Below are 19,745 nucleotides of genomic sequence, written 5' to 3'. Positions count from 1 at the left end.
TTCTTTGTAGGTTATTGGATTTATACTGAGAGTAAATGTGAAAATGAAAAGCCAATTTTATTTTTTTTTTAAATTACCTTTCCATGTAAGACAGAGGGATTAACTGCCTTGTAATACTAAATTCTTATGTTTGGCTAATGTTGCAGTTACTTTATTCTGTGGTCAGTTTGTATAATGTTTACATTTATTTACTCAAGTTTTGGAAATGTCAGGCTTATATTTCTTTAGATTGTTAAAGAAAGGATAATTTGTCATTTAATTGAAAATTTATATATTTTAGTTAAAGAAAGCTAGATACAAGATATACAAAGAAGGAGTAAAAGATTCAGAGGAAAATAAAGGATGGTTTAACTGGTTGTGGAATTGGTCAGAACCACAAACTAAAGAACAGCAGCCTGATCTTAAACGTGGAGGTATGTTCATTTTATTTTATAGTAGTGCAGTTAATCATCAGATATAGTAATGTAGTTAATCATCAGATATGAAAATGGTTTTGCAGAAAATTCTCTCTGATTAAATAAATATTGTAATTATATATGCATATGGTACATACTTTATTCTTGTTATCAATAAAATTACTATTAGAACATTGCAAATACATGACAAGTAAAAATGAAATAATTTTATTATTTTACTAGTGTTCACAAAAGAGTTTTATGCCCAGGGGATTTGGTAAATGCATATAGCACAATAACAGATAAATAAAGATTTCAAAAGTGTATAAACCAATGTAAATTTTTATTTAAATGATTTCTTGTAAAGATTTTTCTAACCAAATGCCTAAGATTGAAGCTTTAGCCGAAACCGGTTTGTCTCAGTGGATAGAGCAGACTGAAAAGTCCCAGGTTTGATTCTGGTCAAGGGCATGCACCTTGGTTGCGGGCACATCTCCAGTAGGGGGTGTGTAAGAGGCAGTTGACTGATGTTTCTGTCACATCGAAGTTTGTAACTCTATCCCTATCCCTTCCTCTCTGTAAAAAAACAATAAAATATATTAAAAAAAAAAAAAAAAAGCTTTGGAGTCTTAGGGGCTTAGGTTTACATATTAAATCTATCAGTTATTAGCACTGTGGCTCTGGTAAGTTATTTAGCTCTTTGAATCTCAGTTTTATTAATAGTAAAACGGGGGGAAATTATGATATTTGTACTACTTACTTTTTGTGCTAGGTGTGTTGCTTAGCAGGGTGCCAAATACAGTTATTCGTTTTGTAAGCTCTTGGTTGATACCAGTATTTAGAAATTCATATTTTTGGAGAATAATCCTTCTAAAATTGCCAGTGCCATTCTAACATTGTCATTATAATTTCTTAAAAGTATTATCAAAAGAGAGTAAAATTTACATTTAATTTATTAAAGGCATCTAAATTATGGGTTAGTTTTATCTTGTTATCAGTTAAAAACATAGAACATTTTGTTTCTAATTTGTAGGTATTGAAGAAATCTTGACACCTGAAGAAAAGACTTTACTCTATGAAGCAATTGGCTATAGTGAAACAGCAGTTGACCCAACCTTGCCAAAATCAGTAAGGTTTTCCATGCCTTATATCTCACTGTTGAATGAAATTTTAATCCTTTAGAAATTACATTACTGATTTGTTCTGTGATTTTCTTCTGGTTCTGTAAATATTGTTTTTACTTTAATTTCCAAGGTAGGGATAAATATTGTCCCATACTTTGTAGTGTTACAGGGTGATTCTTTAAGATACAAGGGTTGCTTTTAAACTGTCTTCTGGTTTTTGGAAAAAATAAATTTTGTGAATAGGATGTGAATAAGACTGTTTGATATGCATACATATGTGTTTGTATTTAATTTTGTTCATCTGAATATACTCTAGTTTGAAGCCATGAAGTTGTACATGCACTTGAAAAGTATGTCTATCGTTCTAAGAGAAGAACAACGAAAACGTGAGCTATTAAATATTGTAGTAAAAGAATTTAGCACTTGGGTTGTACAAAGACCGGGAGCACAATCAATAAAGTAAGTATTAATTTATTTTATCTTACCTTTAAAAAAATTTTATTTTATTTTATTGATTTCAAACAGGAAGGGGGGGAAGAGAGAGAGAGAGAGAGAGAGAGAGAGAGAGAGAGAGAGAGAGAGAGAGAGAGAGAATCATCTATCAGCTGCGTCCTGCATGCCCCATCCCGGGGAGTGAGCCTGAAATCTGGGCATGTGCCCAGACCCAGAATCGAATTATGATCTCCTGGTTCATAGGTTGACACTCAATCACTGAGCCACACTGGCCAGGCTATTATCTTTTATCTATAAGAAAAAAAATTCACTGTGAAATTGGAAGATAGATTATAATTTTACCATATTTTCCAAAGAGTACTATGGCTTAATATATCCTTTCATATTTTTAGGAACTTAGATTTTTTTCAGTAATATATATATTTTATAATCTTTATATATAAAAGCCTAAGCAACAGTCCAACCAGCCAACTGGCTGACTGGCCAGTAGTTATGATGCTCACTGACCATTAGGGAGCAGATGTTCAACACAGGAACAGAAACCTCAGACATGGAAACATGGAGTAGGCTGATGAATCTCAGAGGAAAGGGGGAAGAAGGGAAGGGTGGGAAGAGATTAACCAAAGATCTTAACATGCGTACTAGAGGCCGAATGCATGAATTTGTGCACTGGTGGGGTCTCTCGGCCTGACGGGAATCAGGCAGAAACCGGCTATCCGACATCCCCCCAGGGGTCCAGACTGCAAGAGGGCATAGGCCAGGCCAGCAGACCATACAGGTGCACGAATTTGTGCACCAGGCCTCTAGTTATTAAAATAGTACATATTAATAGAATACTGCATGCTCAGGAAACATAGTCTTTTATGTTTCCTGAGCATGCAGTAAGCCACACTATACAAAAAAGAAACAACATTAATAATTTGGTATTTATCTGAAAATGTATTTCACTTTTGTTTTTAAAAATAGCTTTATTTTGGGGGGGAAAAGGGTACATCTGCAATACTTTCAACAATAAAAATAATTTAAAAAATACAATAAACAGGAACACAGACAATATGGTGGTGAAGACCGTGGGTGGGGGGCTGGGACTGGGCTAGGTTAGGTCAATGGGCGAAAAAGGGAATATGTAATATTTTCAACAATACAGATTTTAAAAAATAATAAAAAATAACTTTATTGAGATATAATTCACATATACTATTCATCTATTGAAAGTGTATAATTCATTTGTTTGTGACACTGTATGCCATGTTGCATTGTTATGTTTATCAGGTAATTCCAGAACATTTTTATACCCTAAAAAAGAAACCCTAATACTCATTAGTAGTCACTCCTCATTGCCCCCCCTTTCTTGTGTCAGCAATAACTAATTTACTTTATTCCTAAGACTTTATTTTGGGCATTTAATATGCACACTATCATGTAATATGACTTTTCTGTCTGCCTGCTCTCACTTACCATGGTATTTCAAGGTTCATCCATGGTATAGCATGAGTTAGTGCTGCATTCATTTTTAATCCCTAATAATATTCCAGTATATGGATATACCACATTTTGTCTGTCCATTCATCAGATGATGGATAATGGATTATTTTCATTTATTGGGTATTATGCATAATGCTGCCATGAATATTCATGGACAATATTTCGTGTGGTCATTAAGTTTTAAATTATCTTGAGTATATATCTAGGAGTATAATTGTCTCATATGGTAACTCTGCTTAACCTTTGGAGGAATTGCCAGACTTTTCCATTTCTACCATTAGTATGTTAGATCCCCAATTTATCTGAATCATTGGCAACACTAATTTTTTTTTCATTATAGCCATCTTAGTGGGTATAAACTAGTCTCTCATTGGTTTGATTTGCATTTCCATTTCCCTGATTACTACTGAAGTTGAACATCTTTTCATATACTTAGTCACAATATAAGTTCTTTTGCTCATTTTCAAATTAGGTTGTCTTTATTATTGAGTTGTAAGAGTTCTTTTTATTTATATAAGTCTCTTATCACACAAAAGATTTTCAATTAATTTTTCCCATTCATTGTTTTTAAAATTTTTAATGGTAGTCTTAAGCACAAAGTATATCTTTGCCAATACTTTTTTTTTTTTTTTCATGTAGATTTGAAACCAAAATAGATTCCTTTCATGTTACTGGCCTACCAGATAATTCAACAAAACCCCGCCTCCTGTCCTCATTGGATAATACTGCATCACTTTTCCAGATTACGTTTGAGACAAATCCATTAGATGAAACTGTTGCTCAAAGGTGTATCATAGAAGCTGAACCTTTAGAAATAATATATGATGCAGTAAGCATTTTTTAAAATTTCTAAATTTTAATATATTTCAATTTGGTTTGATTTTGTGCCTAATTTTAATGATACTATTTTTACTAGAGAACAGTGAATAGTATAGTGGAATTCTTCAGACCTCCAAAAGAGGTAAATCTAGCACAGCTCACTTCAGCGACTTTGACAAAACTTGAAGAATTTCGTGATAAGACAGCAACAGGTAAAAATGCCATTATTAAATATTGAATCCTGTACTAAACTTTTAGGCAATTAAAGCTAATTTTAGTAATGTATTTCTTAAGTTTCTTTCTAGACTAGATACAGTTTAAAACTAATTTTGTACTTATATTTAAATGCAGATATAACAATAATTATTCCTTCACTCAGGTCAAACCCATTAACTACATTAAAGTTAATTACAAATTTTGTTAGGATTTTTGAAATTGTGTTTGACAGAAACTGGCCTTTGAATTCTTTTATAAGGTCATAGGGCTTGCAGTGGTCTTTTTGGTTTAATTACTGCCCCTTTGCCTTTCAAGTCTTTGCAACATTTTTCTAACCTCTACCAGTCTGAACAAAATGCTTTTTAATTGAAGTATAAGGTTATACACAATAAACTATATCACTTAAATTTTTTCAATCCAGCTATTCACAATTTTACATATTAGTGTGCTTTTGTCATTTTTATTTTCTCAGAATTCATGTTAAAAAATATCTGGTCCTCATGATAGTTATTGTGTGGGTTTGGTTGTTGTTTTCTTTTGTGAACTAAGGTCCATTTTTTTTTTTTTTAATATCAGATGTCCTAAACTTTATAAATTAACATTGTTTATTGATTCAAATTGATGTATTACTGCTTACAGAATTTCATCTTATGGGGTGATTATAATTTGGTAGTTGATAATAATTTTAGATTTAAAAGCCAGTGCTGGATTGAGACCATAAAAATAGATTAGTTTGATATATAATTACATGAAAGTGAATAAATCAAATTTATTAGAATAAAACACCTCAAGTGAATGAAATACCTGAGGAATGGCGAACTCTGCTTTGTTGCCTTTTCTGGTTTACATATGGTGGTTTTATGAAGGTGATTTAATTATCCAGAATTTTTTCATGTCTCAGTAATGTCAAAAGGATAAAGAATTATTGTTCAATATTGTAGATGTAGTTGTATTAAGTTCATGATTTGGAAAGAATTATATAGATTCTAATATAGAGGCTATGAATAAATGTTTCATAAAACTTAATTTTTTAAAATATATTGTCTCCTGAATATTACCTAAATTGATTTTTTGGGGTTAAAAACATTTATTTGAAGAATCATTTCAATTTTGTACTTAGTTATATTTAATTAGAGTGCACATATTAACTAACAAATACTTTTACTTGATATTGAAAATAATATGCTCAAGGTCATTTTAAAATGAATTCTTATTTCACATTATTTTAAGATTGTGCTATCAGTTCATACATTTAATAACTATTTTTTGAGTAATTTGTGAAAAATATTCATTGTGAAGATTTAAATTTTCTGCAGGTCTACTGTATATTATTGAAACACAGAAAGTTCTTGATCTCAGAATTAATTTGAAAGCTTCATATGTTATTATCCCACAAGATGGAATTTTTAGCCCTACATCAAATCTGCTTCTTTTGGATCTTGGTCATTTAAAGGTATATACTAATAATATTTATCTTAAAATATGATACTTAGGGTATTTCTTTATTTAAAATATGTTTTATTTTTTAAGACAGTTTGATTTTGTATATTGGTTTTTAGACTTATGAGAAATTTTCTTCTGGTGAATAAAGTGATTTCATTTAATTAGGTAGTTTTCCTACATTTCAACAAGCAAAATGATCAGTTGAATTCTGTAGGTCAGAGGTGAATAAAAGAATTACAATTATATGTAGAATTTGAGAGTAATGCTTAAGGAGTTGATTTCCTTTTCAATTTAAGTTTATTATTGGATTGATTACAATATATAGAGTGTGAGGGAGTTCTGGTAGTAATCACATATATCTTCGTGTTTCTGAATTTTTTTTGTGTATATAACTTTAGATATTGATATTTCAATTTCTGTTAAATAATCCTAAATTGAGAGATGGTTGTCTTGCATTTACCTAATTTACATAGTTCTATTCAGTTATGTATATTTTTCTTCCTTAGTTTTTTTTTTTTTTTTTTTTTAAATATGTTTTTATTGATTTTAGGGAGAGGAAAGGAAAGGAGTAGAGAGAGAGAAATGTCGATTAGAAACATTGATTGGCTGTCTCCTGCACGTCCCATATTGGGGATCAATCCTGCAGTTTGGGCATGTGTCCTGACCTGGAATCGAACCTGCGATCTCCTGGTGCATAGGACCATGCTCAACCACTGATCCTCACAAGCTGGGCCTTCCTTAGTTTTGAATAGAGAATACTTTATTTTATTTATTTTTTTATATTTCCAGATTTGCACTTTTCAGGGGTGGGAACCTTTTTTTTTTTTTTTTTTTTTTTTTTTTTTTTTTTTTGCCAAGAGCCATTTGTATATTTATAACATAATTTGTGGGACATACAAAATTATCAACTTAAAAATTGGCCTGCTATATTTGATCAAATATTCAGTTAGTCACCCCAATGCCTTGATAGGGCCAGATGATATGATTTCATGGGCCCTATGTGGCCAGCGGGCCGGATGTTCCCCTCCTGTGGCTCATATAGTACCCACTGACTCTAAATGGTTGGTTAAGATGATTAGCATAAAGTAAGATAAAAATTTAGTTCCTTAGTCACATTAGCCACATTCAAGTGTTTAATAGTCACAATTGGCTAATAGCGATTGTATTAAACAGCACAGATAGAGAACAAATTCATCATTGTAGAAAGTTCTATGGATAACACTGCTCTATATCTAGAGGAATAGCTATAACTAAAGACCCAAGAGGGATGGATAATATTAGAATGCTCATTCTGGTTTTCTAACAAATATGTACCTTTTCTTGACACTCTCCATTTTTCTATGTTTTATTCTTCAGTTGATAATTATATAGACAGCTGCTGAATTTACAGTTATAATATTTATACAGCTGATTATTCATATTTTAATGTGCTTATGGAATTGGTTCAAGGCAGTTTGGTATAGTTGAGTGAGCATAAGGTCATGTGTAAGGGTATTAATCTTGTTTTGTGATCTTAGGCAATTTGCTTAATCTTTTATCTTTTGCTTTCAAAGAGATAATTTGATTGTGTACCCATGAACTATATAAAAATCTATATGTATCTACATAAATTTATTTAAAAACATATATACATATTTATGTGTGTGTATACCAGTGTATATATAGGTAAGATCTTTTTTTTTTTTAAACACTTTAAAAAAATATTTTATTGATTTTTTTTTTTTTTTTTTTTTTACAGAGAGGAAGGGAGAGGGATAGATAGTTAGTTAGAAACATTGATGAGAGAGAAACATCGATCAGCTGCCTCCTGCACACCTCCTACTGGGGATGTGCCTGCAACCAAAGTACATGCCCTTGACCAGAATCGAACCTGGGACCTTTTAGTCTCCAGGCTACCTGCTGAGCCAAACCGGTTGGGGCTGTAAGTAAGATCTTGATATACTGCAGTGGAGTGATCTCTAGGATATTTATGTGAAAAAAGAAAAGTAGTGTGCATAGTACATCAATAAAGGGGAGATACAAATAAGATACAAATAAAACTTGATTAGGAGTCACATAAATGACAGAGTTGGCAATAAAATTCAGCTGTCCTAATATTTAATCCTGGACTTTTAGTTCTTATTATAAAACTATTTAAGTACCTGTAATCATGCCTAAGAAAGGCTTTTTGTTTTTAATAAAAAGGTTTCTTATCAGATTTTAAAATAATTTTAGATGTATTATTCTCCAGGACTAACTTGGTTGCCTTCTTTTAATATAAAGAATTAGGAAAGATAACAATATTAAAATTCACTTTACAGTATATCTAACCTTCTCCTTACACGTATCATGGATAAAGATTATTTTTTTTGTTTCATTAATTCTCACCCAAGGTATTTTTTTCATTGAATTTTAGAGAGATTTGAAGTGAGGGAGAGAAAAGAGAGGAGTGGGGGAGAGAATGAGAGAGAGAAACATTGATGTGAGAAACAGTTGACATCCACTGGTTGCCTCTCACAGGTGCTCCAACTGGGGCTGGATTCCAACCTGCAAACCAGGTATGAGCCCTTGACCGGGAATCAAATCTATGATCCTTCAGCTCTACCCAATGAGCACACCGGCCTTGGCTAAAGACATTTCTAATAGCTTATTCACATATGTCAGATGTGAATTTATCCTCTCCAGTTAGCTTTTTATATTATATTCTGAAAGATATAAACCTTATTTTTTCATTTTGGTGTATTTTGCATAGTCTAAACTATTAAAATTAACTTCAAGGTGACAAGTAAAAGTCGTTCACAATTACCAGATATGAAACAAGGTGGGGCCAGACTTGAAGAGATAATGCATAGAGCTTATGATTCCTTTGATATTCACCTTACAAGCATTCAGCTGCTTTACAGCAGAGTTGGTAAGTATATAGTGCATTATGTATTGTTCATTTTGCTGAAGTGATTAATTAGATGTTTAAGCAGTTTCTCTGAAGACCTACATTCTAAATATGTTAGGGCTTCCATATTTTTTAATTAGAATTACATATTGGATAAGAGTAATATCTAAACTGGGAGTGATTTTATCTCACCAAAGATACTGTCAGTGTCTGAGACATTTTTGGTTGTAACACTTGGACAGTTGGGGCACCACTAGTATTTAGTGGATGAAGGTTAGGGATGCTACTAAACATAGAATGTAGAGGAAGGAACCGTCAACAAAAACTAACTTTGGCCCAAATTCCAGTAGTGCTGATATTGACAAATCCTGATCTAGACCAGTTTTTATCCAACATTTGCATAAGATTAGAAAAACATTGACACATTTTAAAAAACATTTGTATTACACAGTGGGATAATCAGAAGAAACTGCTCAAGGGTGGATGCAATCAGTCTATGCATCCCCACCCATAAATAGTTACTGCAAGATGGAGGAGCATAAATTACCCCATTCATTCTGTTGTGCTAATCAAGAGTCTCTGACAGAGACCTGGTTAACAGAGCCAGAAATTCACTTATCAGGAGTCACTAAAGAATAGTGAGAGAGCCCTGAGAATCTGAGCCCTCTTTCCACTGTGAAATTTCACTTTTGAATTCCTTGGTGTTAGTAAACATTTAGGTAATCACCAAATGTGGATTGGTGACTGTTTTTAGTGATATCTCTGTGTATATATGGTTAGATTTTAATTAACTGAGCTAACTAATGAAAGGGGAAGCAATAGAGAACCAAAAGTAATGCTAAAAATGTTAGTTTATATAGGACTGGGACATTTTTGTTTTATTTGTCTGACTATATTTGCTTTAGGGTAATGAAATTGGTTTTTGTTTTTATCGTATTCCAGTTGGTGTAAAAGGAGTATAGTGGGTGGCACATGTAAATTATTTATAAAAAATTCATAAGTTGTTTTCAGTAAATAAATTACTAAACTTTGGTATGTTTGATATATCTTGGTCACTAGTTTTTGAAGCCCATTAGCTTATATTTATATTTAAATATTGAGATACTTGTGAAAAAAATTAAAATACATCATTATTGTCTGGAAAGTATTGGAATTCATTGGAATGTTTTTGAGAAGCATTAATTGTTCTTAAAAAAATAAGTCTTTTTTTGAGCAAAGTTTTTTGACTTTAGGTTACTTTATATAATTGTCATAAATTCTTTTGATAAATACTAAAATACAGGCTCTGAATATCTTATTTTTTACCTGTAAATTGAGAAGTCAAGAAATATGCCTTTTATGTCAATATGTTTAGAATTTAAAAATTATCATAAAACCCATTTTATTACCTATCTCCAAGAATCTAATCTTTTGTTGACTTGGTTTTTCTTTTTCTTTTTTTTTAAATATATTTTATTGATTTTATACAGAGAGGAAGGGAGAGAGATAGAGAGTTAGAAACATCGATGAGAGAGAGAGTCATCGATCAGCTGCCTCTTGCACACCCCCCACTGGGGATATGCCCGCAACCAAGGTACATGCCCTTGACCGGAATCGAACCCGGGACCCTTCAGTCCCCAAGCCGACGCTCTATCCATTGAGCCAAACCGGTCCCGGCGACTTGGTTTTTCTTGACTGAAGATTTTATCTGTCTTATGGAATTATTAGGTTCAAATGAGATATTGCATGTAATATATTTCACTGCATAAACTTTTGCTGTTTTTTTTTCTATGTATCTATAAGCATATAGAATGCGCTTGTGTGTTGCTTATGAGTGGGAGTATTTTGAATGCATTTTTAACATGACATGTAGTATTATATCCTGTTTTTTCTTTCACTTACCAGTAATATTTTGGGCACTTGAATTCATAATATTTTGTGTGTGTGTGTGTGTGTGTCTGTGTGTGTGTATGTGTGTGTATTTATTTCAGAGAGGAAGTGAGAGGGAGAGAGGGAGAAATATCAAGGATGAAAGAGAATCATTGGTCAACTGCCTCCTGCACTGGGGATTGAGCCCACAACCTGGGCATGTGCCCTGACCGGGAATCCAGCTGTGATCTCCTGGTTCATAGGATAAGCACTGATCCATGCCAGCCAGGTCTGAGTCCATGATTTTTATCTAATGTTCTAAGGCTATGCTGTCAGTTACTTAGCATTGCCTTATTGAAAATGTAGGCTTGTAACACTGCAGTGAATGTTGCCAGATCTGGATGTAAATTTCAGCTTTTGTCACTCCCTAGCTTTTTGGCCATAAGCAAGTTATAAAATTCCTCTGTGTCTCAGTTTTCTAATATGAGATGGTTATACATCATTGTGAAAATTAAGTGAAAGTTTAAACATTGCCTAGAATAGTATCAGTTATAACTCTTGGATAAATGGCAGCTTTTGTGAGTTAATACTGAAAAACTGCGATGTTCCCTACTTTAGGCATTATTTATTGCCTTAGAGCCATGTTGGGTTTTTTGGTAAGGTTTCTGGTTACAGTGATTACCAGTGAATGCGCAGTAGATTTGATTAAAACTATGAAGTTTTTAATAGCATTTTTCTTATTAAAACACAGAGTCTTGTGAAGCAGCAGACATAAAATGTGAAAGGGAAAGAATTTACCTGCCAGTTGTTGTGTGTGTGTATCTGGGCATGTGGAATTAAAGATTATCCATATCATGCACTGTGTGACTATGAAGTATTAAAAATAATTTCAAGTTTAGTGTCTTTCAAATTACATATGTGTTAAATGTACTGTTTTCTAAAATTAGGTGATAATTGGAAAGAAGCACGAAAACTCAATATGTCTACACAGCATGTTTTGGTACCTTTGCACTTCAATGTGGAATTCTCTAAGGCCATAGTTTTCATGGATATAAGGATGCCTAAGTATGTATTGTCTGTTTCATGTGGTAATAGATTTTCTCAGTAATTCTGTAACTAAGGCAATATCATATTTCATTGATTCTTTGTGTGTGTGGTAAAATATAAATAACATAAAATTTACCATTTTTAATTGTATAATTCATTGACATAAAGTAATTCATATTGTTGGGCAACCTTCACTATCCATCTCTAGAACTTTGTTATTTTCACAAACTGAAATCTATACATATAAACATTAATGTTCCCTTCTTTCCATCATCTTCAAATTGTACAGGCATATTTAAAGAAACTGAAAAGTTTAGGTACATTAATGAGACTATTCCATAATATGTCCCTAAGGTAAACTACTCTGTGTGGAATTTATCACAAACATATAATTAATTTCTTTTACTTCATGTTAGTAGTAAAAGAAAGCTTATAATTTTCTCTAGGAATTCATATATACTTTTAGAATGATAACCGTAGCAATCAGTGTGTGTGAATTGAAAAAGGTGAGTTTTAGGAAAAGTACAGGGCTAAGAAATTGTTCAGTGGATGCTCTTTTATTATTATTATTTTTGAAAGATTTTATTTTAGAGCAGTTTTATGGTCAGAAAAATTGATAGGAAGATACAGAGATCTCACATATACCTGCTGCATCCACCTGTTCATAGCTTCCCCTATCAACTATATCCTCCACCAGAGTGGTACATTTGTTACAGTTGATGAACCTATATTAACATATCATAATCACCCCATGTCCATAGTTTACACTGCAGTTCACTCTTAAGGTACATCATATGGGTTTGGACACATGCCTAAAGACCTGTATTCATCTTTTTGTTGTCATATAGAGTGTATCACCTAGAGTATTTTCACTGTCCTAAAAATCTTTTGTGATCCACCTGTTTATTCTTCTGCCATCCTTAAGCCCCGGCAGACACTATTTTACTGTGTTCATAGTTTTGCCTTTTCCAGAATTTTTTGTAGTTGGAGTCACACAAAATGTTGCCTTTTTAAAAGATATATTTTTATTGATTTCAGAGAGGAAGAAGGAGGGAGAGAGAGATAGAAACATAAATGATGCGAGAGAATCATGAATTGGCTGCCTCCTGCATGCTACCTATTGGGGATCAAGCCCACAACCTGGCATGTGCCCTTGACTGGAATTGAACCTGGGACCCTTCAGTTCATAGGTTGACGCTTTACCAACTGAGACAAACCAGCTAAAGCCAATATTGTTGCATTTTCTGATTGGCATCTTTCACTTAGTAATATGCATTTAAAGTTCTTTCATGTCTTCTCATGACTTCATAGCTCATTTCTTTCTAGTTCTGAATAATATTCCATTGTCTCATGTACCATAGTTTATCGAGTCACCTACTGACAGACATCTTGGTTGTTTCCAGGTTTTGACTATACAGTTGGAATATAAAGTTTATGTGGATAAGCTTCATTCATATAAAATTGAGTAAATATATTATAAACAGTTGTGTGTTGGTTTTTCTGGGGACATAAAAATGAACCTAGAGAACAGACCTTAACCCTTCAAAAACTCAAAATGGATCACAGACCTAAATGTAAAACAAAAAATGATAGAACTCCAAAAGATAAATTCAAGAAAACCTACATGACTTTACACATGGCCATGACCTCTTTTTATACAAAGGCACAATTCATGAAAAAATAAGCCAAAAGAGTTGAAATAGATCCGAAGCTGGATCTATTGTTAAATAATGTTGACTTCTGGGAGAAACCACCAAAATTCTTCCAAAGTGGTTGCCCCTTTTTGCATCTCCAACAGCAACGAATGAGAGTTCCTGCTGTTCCACACCATTGCCATTATTTGCTATTATCAATATTCCAGATTTTGATCATTCTAATAAGTGTGTTGTGGTATCTCATTGTCTGTCTTTTGTGGAGCAGAAGTTTTAATTTTAATGAGGTCTAGCTTATCAAATTTTTTTTTTTCATGAATTGTGCCTTTGCATAAAAAGAGGTCATGGCCATGTGTAAAGTCATGTAGGTTTTCTTGAATTTATCTTTTGGAGTTCTATCATTTTTTGTTTTACATCTAGGTCTGTAATCCATTTTGAGTTTTTGAAGGGTTAAGGTCTGTTGTGTAGGTTCATTTCTCTTGCATTTAGGTGTCCACCACCATTTGTTGAAGTGAATGTCTTTGCTCCATTTTATTGCGTTTGGAGCCTGGTCCAACATCAGTTGACTGTATTTATGGGGTTCTATTCAAGGGCCCTCTCTTCTGGCTGATTGATCTATTTGTTTACCTATCTATCTATCTATCTATCTATCTATCTATCTATCTATCTATCTATCATCTATCTATCTATCTATCTATTTTTTACCAATATTAGTGTCTTATTTACTGTAGCTTTATAGTAAGTCCTGAAATCAGGGAGTATCAGTCTTCCAACCTTGTTCTTCTCCTCTAATATTCGCTATTTTGTTCTTTTGCCTCTTCTTACAAATTTTAGAATTATTTTGTTAAATTCATTTGCTTTATAGTGATTCCTCTTTTTTTGAAATAGATTCAAGATTTTTGGAAAGTTACCGCTGATTTCTTTGCGAATCTCAGATAAAAAACTGCAAGGAATTTTGGAATTGATTGAAAGCATTCCAAAACCCACACCTGCACCTGAAGTACATGCCCCTGTCAAGCCATTTCAGGTAATGTTATTTATAAAATTAACAAAAGCAAAAATTAAAAAGAATTCAGAAATAGTATTTGAACAACCACAGAAATTTAAGGTAAAAACAACTCAATTCATTATAAATAGACCTTTAAAAATTACTACATTTTAAAAGAGCAAATGATGAAGTAAAAGATACATATCGTAAAGAAAAATGATCTCTACTTATCTTCACTTTTCCAACCTTTAATTTTTCTCCTCAGTGATAACACTATTAATCACAGCATCTCTAGTTTTCTTAAAATGTTTATGGCATATGCTAGTACACACACATATAAACATATGCACCTGTTTATGTGTACATACAACTATATATATTGTGGACATACAAGTATATATATAGTGCTCTTAAAATTTATGTATTTGGGAATATACTTACTGTTTTGAATCTGTTGTATTCTTTAACCATAATTACCTATGTTACACACCTTAAAGATATTTTCATGTTAGCACAGATCTACCTTATTCTTTTTTTATGGTGATATACAGGATGGGGCAAAAGTTGATTTATAGTTTTGAGTACAGAGTTTATTTTGGTATTTTCTATATGAACCTACTTTTGTCCCAGCCTGTAGTATTGAATTATGTGAGTATACTATCCTTTTACTAACATAAACCCATTTTGATGGGCATTCGTATTGTTATGAGTGTTCATAGTTATAAAAATAATAGTTTTTAACTTCCTTGTACATATATTTGGGTATATTTTTAATTATTATATAAATTCCTAGAAGTAGAATTGTTGAGTAAAAAACTATAAATTTTATAATTTTATGAACTTTGCCCAATTTCTGTTCTAATTTGAGTAATAATTTATAGTCCCACCAATAGTAATTAGTAAATGTTTATCCACTCTCATTAATCTTAACTATTAACAAAGGTTAAATTCTACTAAATGAAAGAATGTTATCTTGTGGTTTTGATGAAAATTTTTTTATAAATAATATGAAACCTATTTTCATAAGTATATTGGGTATAAAAATTTTTATTTTTGAAAACAACTGTGTCTTTTGTTGAGTTTTGTTTTTTTAGCTAAGGAATTAGCACTTTTTTAAAAATGTTATTTTTTAATATCTGATATATTTATTTTTGCCATGCCAAAATTTTTATATTTTATGTAGTCAAAGTTATTAAATTTTTCTTCATGATTTCTGGGTTTTATATTATATGCCTTCTCCTTACACATGAATTTCAAAAAAAAATATCCATTTGCTTTTTTTTGTCCTTTTAACATTCTGATTTTTTATGTTTAACACTCTCCTTTAAAATAATTTCAGTCTTATAGAAATGTTGTAAAAGTAGTGTAAAGAAGTTTTTTTCTTCAAACCATTTGAGAGTAAGTTACTGATGTGTTGTACCATTATCCTAAACACTTTAGTGTGTTGCTATATTTTTGCATAGTCTGTTGCTGAGCTTATTTTTTTAAGAGCAGAGGTTATAGATCTCTTCTAAGAGCAGAGGTTTTAATTCTGATGAAACTTAATTTATACAATATACATATTTTTAAAAAATATATATTTTATTGATTTTTTTTACAGAGAGGAAGAGAGATGGATAGAGAGTCAGAAACACCGATGAGAGAGAATCATCGATCAGCTGCCTCTTGCATACCCCCCACTAGGGATGTGCCGGCAACCAAGGTACATGCCCTTGACTGGAATCGAACCTGGGACCTTTCATTCCACAGGCCTACGCTCTATCCACTGAGCCAAACCAGTTTCAGCTACAATATACATATTTTTAATGGATGAAGCTTTTTATCTCATCTGAAACCTTTGCCTAACATATGGTCAAAAAGTCCTTTAATTGTCATTCCATTACTTTTTGTCCGTCCTGGTTTCTGATGAGAAATCTGTTAATTTAATGATATCTGGTATAAGGAGACTGTCTTCTTCCTTAGTTGCGTATCATTTACTGATTATGTTAGAGCATATGCTACTTTTATTTTAGTAAACTTTTTTTTGCTTTTTTTATTCATGTTTTTTTTTTTATCATATTTGGCTGTTATTTTTTTACTATTATTTTTGAAGACTTTTTCTTCTGTCCCATTTCTGTTTTGCTGGGATTTTCATAATTCATATATTTACTCCACGGTCTCATAGGCTTTGTTCACTTCCTGTCAATTTTGATTGATCTATCTTAATTTTCTGATTCTTTCTTCTGCTAGCTCAAATATCTTACTGAAATTCTCTAATGCATTTTTTAAAATTTTTTTATTTAATTTTATTTTTTTATTAAATTATTATCTGTGTACATATTTTACCATTGCCCGCCTCCCCCCCCCCCCATACATACCCTCCCTCCCCAGAGTTTTGTGTCCATTGGTTGTACTTATATGCATGTATACAAGTTCTTCGGTTGATCTCTTATCTCCCCCAGATCTCCCTCCCCTCTCCTCTGTAATTTGACAGTCTGCTTATTGCTTTACTGTCTCTATATCTTATCTTTTGGTTCATCACTTTATAATGTTCTTTATTATCCATAAATGAGTGAGGTCATGTGGTGGTTCTCTTTCATTGACTGGCTTATTTCACTCAGCATGATGTTCTCCAATTCCATCCAGGTTGCTGCAAATAATGAGAATTACTTCTTTTTTATGGCAGCATAGTATTCCATTGTGTAGATATACCATATAGTTTTTTGATCCAATCATCTGCTGACGGGCACCTAGGCTGTTTCCAAATCCTAGCTATTGTAGATTGTGCTGCTATGAACATAGGGGTGCGTATATCCTTTCTGATTGGTGTTTCTAGTTTCTTGGGATATAATCCTAGGAGTGGGATTACTGGGTCAAATGGGAGTTCCATTTTCAGTTTTTTGAGGAAACTCCATACTATTCTCCACAGTGGTTGCACCAGTCTGGATTCCCACCAGCAGTGCACGAGGGTTCCTTTTTCTCTGCAACCTTGCCAGCACTTTCTAATGTATTTTTTTTAAGTTATTGTACTTTTCAGATCTAGAATTTTTGTTTGATTTCTTTTTATAATGCCTATCTTCTTGATATATTCTACTTATTGTGACCTCACTATTTTATTTATCTTTAATTCTTCACAGTTCTTTCTAGCTGAGAGTATTTAAGACAGTTTAAAGTTTTTGCAGTTAAGCCCAATACATGTGATTTCTCTTACCCTGTTTTCTGCTATTTTTATTTTATTTTATTTTTTTATTTTATTTTTTACTGTGCATGGATCACACTTTCTTGTTTCTTTGCATGCATTATTCTATTGTATCCTGACAAAGGAATTATGAGAAATCTGTAGACTACTGTGTTCATTAACACAGATGTAAAAATCCTTAACAAATAGTACAACCAGATATTATGATATATAAAGAGTATATTATACTATAACCAAATGCATTTACTTTAAGAAAGCAAATATGGTTCACCAGTCTGTGTTATTAACCACATTCATAGAGTAAAGGAGAAAAAGTATCTTGATCATCTCAGTAGAAGAAAAAGTATTTACAGTATCCAACAATTATTTATACTAAAGACTGTTAACAAACAGGGGTGAAAGTAGCATCACTACCTGGTAAAGAACATCTATATAATAAAAGGCTACTATGCAAATCAACCGAACGCTCAATGTAGGAGCTGTCCCCTGGTGGTCAGTGCCACTCCCACCGGGGGGTGCCACTCAGCTGGCTCATGGCTGGCAAGGGCAGAAGCAGTGGCAGGAGCCTTTCCTTCCTCAGCTGCAAGCAGGTGGTAAGGAACAAGAGGTCCTGGACTGCGAGAGGGTGCAGGCCAGGCTGAGGGATTTCCCTTTCCCCAGTGCATGAATGTCGTGCACCAGGCCTCTAGTCTTGGATAAAAACCTATAGCTGATATCATTCTTAATTTGAAAAACACTAAATGTTTTCCATATCATCTTTTCATAAAATCAAGAATAGTGCAAGAATATCTTTTCTCACTACTTCTATTTAGACTTATATACTGAAGGTTTTAGTCTCTGCAGTAATAGTTAAGAAGAATAAAGACAGGATGGAAAGAAAAAATTAAAACTCTCTTTCTTTGCAGATTATATGATCTTTTATGCACAAAGTTCTAAGGAATGTGCAAAATACTACTAGAAAAGTAAGCAAGTTTAGCAAGGTTTCAGGATACGTTATCAATGTATCAAATAATTAATTGTTTAACAAATAATTAGTTGTTTCTAAAAATGAAATTAAGAAAAAATTCCACTTATAATAGCATTAAAAGAAGTTAAAATATTATACATAGGAAAAATTAATGAACTACATATCCTTTATACTTATAAATCATTTCTGGGGGAAAAAAGATCTAACTAGATGGAATGATATACATAATCAAGCAAGTTTGGAAGGCTGAGTTAATTAACATTGCAATTTTCACCAAACTCCATGTGTTTCGTTTCTTTTCTTTTCTTTTCTTTTCTTTTTTTCTTTCTTTCTTCCTTTCTTTTTTTTTTTTTTACTTTTATTTTTTAAAAAATAAATCTTTATTGTTCATATTATCACAAATGTTCCTTATTTTTCCCCCCTCGGTATCTTGCTCTCTTTCTTCTGGGACCCCCATAATTCTGATGTTGGTTCGCTTGAAGTTGTCCCAGAGTTTCTTACATTATCTTCAACTTTCTGGATTCTCTTGTCTTCTTCCTTCTGCGGAGGAGTGTTCTCTGGCTCTTTATGTTCCAAATCTTTGACTTGATTTTTGCGGTCTTCCATTCTGTTTTTAGGACTCTGTATAATAGTTTTTATTTCAGACAATGTATACAGATCCCTTTTCATATCCTCATAGGTCTCGTTTATTTTATTGGCCTTTTCTAGGAAATTCTTGAAAAACCTTATAACCGTGGTTTTGAACTCTATATCCAGTCGCTTGTTGTCCTCCATTTCTTTCATTTGTGATCTATTTCCTTGTCTCGGCATTTTTGCAGCTTCCCTGAGTTGTTAGGGTGGCTTTGTGTGCTAAAGTGTCCTATATGGTTGAGTGGGTCAGCCTCCCAGTTACCTGAGGTGGACACTCTTGATACACCCCTTTGTGGACTGTGTGTACAGCCTTATTGTAGTTAAGTCTTCATTGTTGTTGGTATCCCTGGGAGGAACTGACCTCCAGGCCAATTGGCTGTGAGGATCAGCTGTGCCTATGCCAGGAGACAGCCTTATTTGACTAGACTTGGAAAATTGCAAAAGCCTCTGTGTTCAGCTTGGATTGGGTGGAGTTTCAGGGTGGAGCCTACAGCCTTGGTTTCCCGTCAGCCCCGCCCTATGAGGTTCCTGAGTCTCAGTGTTCCTCAGTGTCCTTTGGTACTCGCTGTAAGCACCTATGAGAGAAAGGTGCCCTCGAGTTTCACTCGCTACCAGACAGTCTAGTCTCTCC

General features: G+C 32.9%; 1 protein-coding gene and 1 long non-coding RNA gene across 7 annotated transcripts in view; one reads left to right on the top strand and one right to left on the bottom strand.

The window, feature by feature from the left end:
* Nucleotides 1–19,745, bottom strand: part of LOC311630442 — a 930,538-nt gene that overhangs the window by 18,184 nt on the left and 892,609 nt on the right. The gene's annotated exons all lie outside the window — the stretch shown is intronic.
* The window catches only part of VPS13A (vacuolar protein sorting 13 homolog A), a 185,468-nt gene that overhangs the window by 41,131 nt on the left and 124,592 nt on the right, over nucleotides 1–19,745 (top strand). For all 6 annotated transcript variants that reach the window (XM_084899409.1, XM_084899408.1, XM_084899406.1 and 3 more), the window contains exons 15-23: nucleotides 281–413; nucleotides 1,429–1,523; nucleotides 1,836–1,978; nucleotides 4,097–4,286; nucleotides 4,374–4,488; nucleotides 5,809–5,945; nucleotides 8,693–8,825; nucleotides 11,600–11,717; nucleotides 14,240–14,378. In XM_084899409.1, coding sequence (XP_084755535.1) covers nucleotides 281–413; nucleotides 1,429–1,523; nucleotides 1,836–1,978; nucleotides 4,097–4,286; nucleotides 4,374–4,488; nucleotides 5,809–5,945; nucleotides 8,693–8,825; nucleotides 11,600–11,717; nucleotides 14,240–14,378 — 1,203 coding nt within the window. The remainder of the gene's footprint in view (nucleotides 1–280; nucleotides 414–1,428; nucleotides 1,524–1,835; nucleotides 1,979–4,096; nucleotides 4,287–4,373; nucleotides 4,489–5,808; nucleotides 5,946–8,692; nucleotides 8,826–11,599; nucleotides 11,718–14,239; nucleotides 14,379–19,745) is intronic.

The sequence above is a fragment of the Pipistrellus hanaki genome (genome assembly GCF_964339955.1).
Source record: "Pipistrellus hanaki genome assembly, chromosome: 11".
NCBI classification, from domain to species: Eukaryota; Metazoa; Chordata; class Mammalia; order Chiroptera; family Vespertilionidae; genus Pipistrellus; species Pipistrellus hanaki.
Note: the sequence above shows the minus strand (reverse complement) of the source record. Positions and strands in the feature narration are given on the sequence as shown.